Source organism: Colobus angolensis, unplaced genomic scaffold (genome assembly GCF_000951035.1).
Source record: "Colobus angolensis palliatus isolate OR3802 unplaced genomic scaffold, Cang.pa_1.0 Scaffold44, whole genome shotgun sequence".
NCBI lineage: Eukaryota > Metazoa > Chordata > Mammalia > Primates > Cercopithecidae > Colobus > Colobus angolensis.
In genome coordinates this window covers 5,716,169-5,724,891 of record NW_012117821.1, presented here as the reverse complement: position 1 = coordinate 5,724,891, position 8,723 = coordinate 5,716,169, and the positions used below count along the sequence as shown (strand labels likewise).

Below are 8,723 nucleotides of genomic sequence, written 5' to 3'. Positions count from 1 at the left end.
ATCTCGCCACACTGGAAGCGTGGGGGGCGGGGGATGGGGTGGATTTTCTCGACTGGGGATGCTGCTGCCCGGTGGCCGGCAAAGGCCCTATCGGTCTCAAACATCTGAATTTTGGACCGACACAATCTCCTGTAGTGATTGTTCTGTTTCCTGTGTTGCGCCACAACAAACTTCCTTGGGCTACATTTTCCCTCAGATTTGAGTAAAAGATTTGAGGTCACGCTAAGAAGCCTGAATACTGAGGTACAGAAACAGTTTTTTGTTTCCAAAAATAAACACCTAGCAAAGGGACCGCCGAGTTTGCGGCAGCCAAAAAAGCTAGCGATGAGCTCAGCGAAAGTGCCAGGACTCTCGGATAGATTTCTAGCATGTTTCATTCTCAATAGGCTGGAACCCAACGGTGTTCTTGTGGTCTCTGCCTCTGGGGAGTCCACAAGCTGTAAATCTAACATGCAGCCAGCTGTGCGGCTTCTGGCCGCGCCACATCTGAGGAAAACCTTTTCTGTGACGAGCGGGGAGAGGAGACTGACTGGAGCCAGAGAATGGAGGCGGCGGGCTGACGGGGGCGGGGGGAGGCACTTTCAGGCGCACTTCACAGACGCACAAAAACAAGGAAGCCTGAAGGGAAAGCGGTTGAAAATAAGACAAGAGAAGCCGCGAACGGAAGCGCGCCCCCCTCAGGATCGGTTCGTCATTCCAAAGCTCAGCTCCGCCCGCCCCGAAGACCTGCTGCGGATCACGGCCGCGCGCGCGCGCACTCCCGCTGCTCTCGGGGGCTGGGCGGGGAGAGCCGCGTGCACCGGTTAATTCTGCCAATCACGCGTCTAGGCCGCCTACCGTGTGGCCAAGCCCCGCCCCAACCGCCGGCTGGCGGAGGCGCGCGCGCAGTCCCGCCGCTCTGAGTCGCTGAGTGAAGCGGCGTCTCGCGCGTTAGTCAGTCTGGCCAATTGCGCGTCTTCTCCTCCACCCGCACGGCCCCGCCCCTGCCACAGGATCGATTTACGGCCGCTACTGCGCGCGCTTTTTGCTCTCGCTGGTAATGGCGGAGGGAGGTACTCAGCTGAGGGGAAGGGAAGTTACCTGAGACCTGGGCTTCCCCGGGAGTCTGCTGTGGAGTCGAGTTGAGCTCCTTTTCCGGGTCTGGGGAACTCAACCTCACCTCATGCATGGGGTCTCCGGGGATCTAGTGGGCTTTCTGCAATGGGGGGAAGGAGTGGAATACTCCCGCCCCTGGTTTGCCTCTTAAAAGTTGATGCCTTTGTCGGAGAAAGCAATTTCAGTCCACTCTCCTTTTCAGTGCCTATTCGCTGCTTAAACTAAAAGGGCGTAAATGCATCTCCGCTGTGTTTCTTACGCCTCGGGCCGGCAGGGTAACGGGTTCTAGTCACAGCTTGTAGAGTTCAGGATGGGTGACATTCAGGTCCTGTTGTTTTTGAGTCAAGGTTTCGGCTATATCTTCTTGAATTATGAAGCTGTCATCATAAAGAATTCCTGATTATCTAAAGCTGTTACTTCTTCCAAGGCAGAATTTGAATATGTTTTGGTGGATGAAACGAAAACAAGGAGAGTTGTGACTATGAGATACTAGCTGGTTGATGTGTCATGAAAATCTTAGTGGTCCCTTTGTGGGAAGGTAAATGGAAAACTGCAAAAAGGGCAATAATGAATTACAAAGTGAAATTAGAAGAAATATCTGGCTTGCTTGTGGATGCTTTGTTCACCAATAAAATATATTCTTTGATAAAAATTGACTACGGAGAGGTGTGGCTAATTTGATTCTTATTTAATGATTTTTCTTTTTTAGAGAAAAACCAAGATTTCACTTTCAAGATGGAGAGCCCGTCAGACTCAGCTGTGGTTTTACCTAGCACTCCTCAGGCCTCTGCGAATCCATCATCTCCCTATACAGATAGTTCACGAAAACAAGTATGAAAATCTTTGTCCTTCCAGTGGATCCATTATGTGTTTCTAAGTATTGTGGCAGTGGTGGTTTAAATTCTACTGAAGGTTGTTAATTAACATAATGTGTAGCATATATAAGTAGACATTTTATTAAACAATTTTATGTTTTTCTTCTAAGGTGACATATATGACACCCACCAGCCCCTTTCCATATTTTCCTCTTGAATCAATTCATTTCAGTTAGTTTCAGATTAATGGAGAAAGTTAGAATCTGTGCAATATTGTGAAGGTCTTTAGTGGCAGGGTCTAGGTCTTTTCCTTACTCTGTAATTCTGAAGCACCTGGAGTACCGTCAGGCATGTGCTTGTTACTGAACAAATGTTCCTTGATTACTGGGATAAACCTCTCAACACTTTTAGAAAGATGTTGATCTTGCTGAAGTAAAAAGGAAATAGAACAAATGGAGCTTCCAGAAATTAAAGACATTTTGTGATGCCTTCTTTAGATGTGGAGACAGAAAGCCATCTAGTGGTGTCTAGCACAGAAATGTAAGGCCTTTATTTCTGGTGATTTATTGACATCAAGAATGTTTTTCTTGATTCACATTTTTAATGTTTTGTGCTCTTTATAGCCTATGAGTGCAACACTTAGAGAAAGATTAAGGAAAACAAGATCCTCATTTAATTCCTGTTACAATGTGGTGAAACGTCTTAAAGTAGAGAGTGAAGAAAATGATCAGACCTTTTCAGACAAACCAGCATCTTCCACAGAGGAAAACTGTTTGGAATTTCAAGAAAGTTTTAAACACATAGATAGTGAATTTGAAGAAAATACAAATTTGAAAAATACTTTGAAGAATTTCAGTGTCTGTGAATCTCAGTCACTTGATTCTGGATCATGCAGTGCTCTCCAAAATGAGTTTGTGAATGAGAATCTTCCTAAACAAAGATTAAACGTTGAAAAAGCCAAATTGGTGAAGCAGGTTCAGGAGAAAGAAGACCTTCTTCGGAGGCTAAAACTAGTCAAAATGTATAGATCAAAGGTAAGAAGAATTTCGGGACCATTGCATAATTTTTATTTTTACATAAATTGCAGGAAAGTAATTTCAAAAATAGAAAATAAAGTGTTTGTTTGTTTTTTTACCATAATAAGCAATAAGCCAAATATTCAGAAACCTGGCTTCCAACAACTTTAATTCAACTCCAGATTTAGAGTAGAAAAGGCCCTTAAACACCAGGTAAAACTTCTTAAGAATCTCAGCTCTTATTTAATATGCAGTTAAACATTTCTCTCTGGTTTCTAGCCCACAGCAATATTAGAAGTATTAAATGTTAGATGCAAGTACAACGGGAACAGAAGTGAAAGCTGACAGTGAATTAGTAAAACTAAAAATGGGCTGTAGAGTACAATAAAAGGTATTTTTAGTAATCATCTTGTGTCTCCCCCAAATAATTAATGTGATTCAGCTATATTATTTGAGAAAAAAACAAATATATATTAGATTTTAGATTTCAACTCATATAGGTTGAATTAAATAGAACTTGAGTACTTGGAAGGAGATAACCTTTATCACCTAGAAAATTCATATATATGCAATAGCTCATTTTCCCCCAACTATGTGGAATAAATGATGAGATAGCGTATCTCATTTGTTCTCTTGAAATTTTAGGGTTTTTTAAAAATAAAATTTAGGAGTATTGAATGTTGAAAAAATATATTTTATTTATTCATTCTCTTTTTAGAGACATGGTCTCTGTTACCCAGCCTGGAGTGCAGTGGTACAGTCATAACTTATTGCAGCCTTGAACTTCTGGGCTCAAATGATCTGTCCACCTCAGCCTCCCTAGTAACTGGGACTACAGGCATGTGCCATCACACCTGGCTAATTTTTTTAAATTTTTTTTTTTTGTAGAGATAGTCTTGTTATTTTGCACAGTCTAGTCTTGAACTCCTGGGCTCAAGCAGTCCTCCCACCTTGGCCTTCCACAGTACTGGGATCACAGGTGTGAGCCACTACGCCCAGCCTAAAAAAATATTTTTAACTAGAATATTGTAATTTTAAAGAGCAGTTTTAGGTTCATAGCAAAATTTAGTGGAAAGTACAGTATAGTGTCATTTTTAAAAAGGTACAGTTGTAATAGAGTAGATTTTTCCCTGTATTACTGCTTCTTGACATAGTTTTGGCCCAATTTAATGATCTGATTTTTCCCTTATCATAAGGATGGTCCAGAGCATGAGCCAACAAAATAGCCATTGAACTCAAGTTGAATGACACTGTAACCATTCTACATATGACCATCTTACTTTTTCCTAGATAGAATCCCATTCATCCCAGTGTATGTTAGCCTTTAAACCTGCACATCCACTAATTTAACAACTTTAATTAAGTTGAACTAGCATGACTAGTTATTGACATACATACATTTTTTTTTTTTTTTCTGTTTCAGAATGATCTGTCTCAGTTACAGTTGTTAATAAAGAAGTGGAGAAGCTGTAGCCAGCTGTTGCTTTATGAGTTGCAGTCAGCTGTGTCTGAAGAGAACAAGAAACTGAGCCTTACTCAATTGATAGACCACTATGGGTTAGATGATAAATTGCTGCACTATAACAGAAGTGAAGAAGAATTTATAGATGTTTAATTCCTGATTTTTGCTCCAGAATATCTTTGAGAATGACAACTTAATTAAAAGATACTTAGGCACTTTTTTTTTTTTGGAGACTGAGTCTCGCTCTTGTCACCCAGGCTGGAGTGCGATGGCGTGATCTGAACTCACTGCAACCTCCACCTCCCGGGTTCCAGCAGTTCTCCTGCCTCAGCCTCCTGAGTAGCTGAGATTACAGGCACCTGCCACCATGCCTGGCTAATTTTTGCATTTTTAGTAGAGACTGGGTTTCACCATGTTGACCAGGCTGGTCTTGAACTCCTGGCCCCAGGTGATCCACCCGCCTAGGCTTCCCAAAACCATTAGGGCTCAGAGGAATGTATCCCGATGAACATCAATTAAGGGCACTCTAATATATAAATTATAAACTAACTTCTAAAAGGCAAATTAGTATTTTGGATAGATTTGCAAAAGAAAACTTGACATTTAAATCACGTTTAAAAAGTCATTTGGGCAGTTCTGGAAACTAGTTTTAATACATTTGTTTTTTGTGGCAAAAAGTTTTATTTTAAATGTTAAAAATTGTCCAATCTGGTGAATGTCTAAACCTAAAGTTTAAAAATTTCTGCCTCCTAAGTTTATGCACCTTGTTTCCATCCATTTACCACATATTTCCATCTGATAATCTAGCAGGTAATTAAACTCATATGTCCAAAACTATATTCTTCCCTGTCTCTTCAAATTTGTTTCTCATACTCATGATTTAGTGAAACCACCATCTGTTTATTCTTTTTTTTTTTTTGAGACAAAGTTTTGCTCCTGTTACCCAGGCTAGAGTGCAATGGCACAATCTCAGCTCACTGCAACCTCCACCTCTGGGGTTCAAGCGATTCTCATGCCTCAGCCTCCTGAGTAGCTGGGATTATAGGCATGTGCCACCACCCTGGCTAATTTTGTATTTTTAGTAGAGACAGGGTTTCCCCGTGTTGGTTAGGCTGGTCTTGAACTCCCGACCACAGGTGATCCGCCTGCCTTGGCCTCCCGAAGTGCTGGGATTACAGGCATGAGCCACTGCGCCTGGCTAAACCATCTATTTCTTATAAAATTACATTTCCTTATCTCCCACCCACATCAAGGTATCATGGTATATAAAGTTCTTTACATTTGTTTGCCTTTCTAGCTAGCTTCATCTGTGAAATATATTAAATTTAGATTGTTTATTCTATTTATAAACCCACCTCCACAGGGGTTGGGTTTCTGCTGCCAAGTTATATAATTGTACCTATCATTTTGGCCATATATGGAGATAGGACCCAAGCTGGGCCGGTCCCTGAAAGTTTGGAATTTAGCTCAGGAAAAGAAAGCCCATCTCGTTTTGTGACTGCAGCTGTTGTATATACACCTGGAAGGAGCAGAGCTGACATGCTTAAGGGCAGTGTGTGTTTACCGAAAAAGGCAGAGGTGATAGAATTTTGTGGATCAGTGGCTTCCTGGTTTTAGTTGCTAGTCATTCTTAAGGCTTTGGGTCCTTTTAAGTTTTAAAACAGCTTTACTTAGCTTTTTCAAAAGCACTTCCCTACCAGTTTAGCGCTCCTCTGAACCCCCCTCAAGTACATCCCACTTTCAGCCAGTCCCTCCACATAATCTAACCAGTGTTGAATGTTTGGCACAGCAGGAGATGCCAGACCCTGCTGAATGTTTGGCACAGCAGGAGATGCCAGACCCTGCTTTTGTGTCCATTCTAATTGTTGGTGCCATGCCAGTAAACTCTTACCCCTGCCCATATATACAAATTCCTGTGCCGCTGGCCTTTGTGAATTTGAGGAGACTGGCCCAGACCTTATATGGGCCTCCTCTGGCACTGGGATTCCTAGACGGGCACCCCTGTGGACTTGTACTGTTGTAGTGCTTACCAGCCAGCCTCTTATCACTGCTTGCTGCCAACCAGGGGCCTAAACATGGCAGGGGAAATTTGCCCCTTGTGGTGGTACTGGCATTTTGGTAGGTCATTATGGTACCTCTCCAGATCTCAGAGGCTGCAGCTGCCCACTGCTGACAGGCACATCACCTGGAGCCACCCATATATATCGACTTGTGGGAAATACAGCATCAGTGAGACTGATTCTGGGAAAGCTTAGGGGCGTGGTAATGGGGATTTCCAAGGCATTGACTGGGTGCTGAGGTTCCAACAGCACAGCAGCTGCTCTGTTGAATTTAATATGATGCATTTATTAAAAACCACTGACCATAGCTTTATTTATAAAAATGAGGGCTAATACAACATAGCACTTGTTTTTAATTTTTAAAAACCAGAATACTAGTTCCAGTTTTAAAGAAGAAGAAATTTAAGATAGTTATTTCAAAATTAAGTGGTTATTTAAAACTCAAGTGGCAGAGCCAAGACTTGAAGCCCAGGAATAGATCCTATAATTTTAATTCCTATGCATAAAGCCGTACTGTGTCTGACCCAGTTAATTATATCACTAGCTGATAATATAGATATTTGAAAGGACTATAAAATGTGAATATAATTGCTGTTCAGCAGAAGCTGAGAGGAGTCAATACCATGAACAATATTAAGAGAGGAGTTAGTGTGCATGACCCATGTGTCCTTCCAAAGCCACAAAACCAGAAGGTACCTCCTGTTGAAAGGGCTTCTGGAATGTGGCTTGACGGCAAAAGGTGCCCACTAAGCCCCACTCCATCCATGCCTCAAAGTAAGGCAGTCGAGCAAGGAGCATTGCCAGAGTCACCAAAGGCTGATGACTAAGAAATAGAAATGATGCCAGCTGTTTGGTTTGTTAAGACCTGGGATCCACAGAGCATTATCTAGTGAAATTTGTGGCACTGACTACTAGCAAATGGAGTCTCCAGACAGCTAACTTAGGTGAAAATGGAGTTTGTGTCACCAAAAAAGATTAAAAAAATCAAGTCTAATACATCTATGATTGACTCAAACCAACAGGACAGAGAACTTCTGGCAGTACCATCTCAAGTATAAAGTATTTGCACCCCTACCCTAGGGTCTGTCCCTACAACTCTCAGGGATAATTTTGAAGGACCCCAGATGTAGGAAATGGTACCCATGGGCACTTCCCTACTGAATAAGCCAAACTGACTACTTCAGGATCAGTGTAGTACAAAGGAGGGGAGTCATCAAAATGTTGGTCCTATCATTTCCCTTACCATCCCCATCCAGCACAGATCACTATGTGGGTGATCAATTACATCATCTAAAGAATTTTTTTTTCTAAATTAGAAGATTTTATAATAGCTCTCTTGCTTTATCTACATCAGTGTATATCGGATATGGTACTGAGGATTAAACTTAACGTTGAGTTCATAAATTGCAGAACAGTGAGACAGTCACATCACTTGGAGACTGTGGTCCATGATCCCTGTGGGCAGCAGTCCACAGGCTATGGAAGGGCAAAGCAGTTCTCTGGCCAATTAGTCATCTCATTATATAATTATCACCATCTACATGGGTAAAGTGATAAACTACTTCATGGAAATAAAGTATTTTTCTGTTTGTTAAACCCTATTGGGTAGAGCACAAAATTGAATTCTATTAAAATATAAAAGAAATGTAGATTACCTTTCTAAAATATATGGTAATTTTTTTCTGAGATGGAGTCTCGCTGTGTCGCCCAGGCTGGAGTGCAGTGGCGCGGTCTCAGCTCACTGCAACCTCCACCTCCTGGGTTCACGCCATTTTCTGTCTCAGCCTACCCAGTAGCTGGTACTACAGGTGCCCACCACCACGCCAGGCTAATTTTTTTATTTTTAGTAGAGATGGGGTTTCACTGTGTTAGCCAGGATGGTCTCAATTTCCTGACCTTGTGATCCGCCTGCCTTGGCCTCCCAAAATGCTGGGATTACAAGGGTGAGCCACCGCACCTGGCCAAAATATGTTGTAATTTACAAATGATACAAGGCTTGGAAAAAGTTAACAATTTATCTTGTTCTCATTGGTGAAGCAGGGAATAATCTAAATATTCTCGTAATTTTTTTCTGATTATGAAAGAAATGCTTACTGAAGAAAATGAGAAACAGAAGAGTATAAAGATAAAAATTATCCATAATCTCAAAACTTTTCTGACAGTTTTATAAAATTAGAAATGTTTGGCAAAGAATTTCTTTTTAAGACTTTCTATACCATAACTATGAAAATATCTTTGATCTGACTCAGATTAAATGAGTAAAATAGATACTGAA

At 41.5% G+C, this 8,723-nt stretch overlaps 1 protein-coding gene across 1 annotated transcript; it reads left to right on the top strand.

Annotated features, from left to right (window-relative positions):
* Nucleotides 1-1,027: 1,027 nt before the first annotated feature.
* SFR1 (SWI5-dependent recombination repair 1) lies at nucleotides 1,028-5,227 on the top strand. Its single transcript, XM_011957338.1, has 4 exons — nucleotides 1,028-1,052; nucleotides 1,805-1,926; nucleotides 2,534-2,944; nucleotides 4,350-5,227. Exons 1-4 carry the CDS (start codon nucleotides 1,040-1,042, stop codon nucleotides 4,539-4,541), a joined length of 738 nt encoding a protein of 245 aa, XP_011812728.1. The 5' UTR covers nucleotides 1,028-1,039; the 3' UTR covers nucleotides 4,542-5,227.
* The last annotated feature ends 3,496 nt before the right edge of the window (nucleotides 5,228-8,723 follow it).

What these genes read in the sequence shown, in the direction of transcription:
- SFR1 (XM_011957338.1), top strand. An exon ending in CAGATAGTTCACGAAAACAA is followed by an intron (nt 1,927 to 2,533) that starts GTATGAAAATCT and finishes TGCTCTTTATAG; the next exon opens with CCTATGAGTGCAACACTTAG. An exon ending in TCAAAATGTATAGATCAAAG is followed by an intron (nt 2,945 to 4,349) that starts GTAAGAAGAATT and finishes TTTCTGTTTCAG; the next exon opens with AATGATCTGTCTCAGTTACA.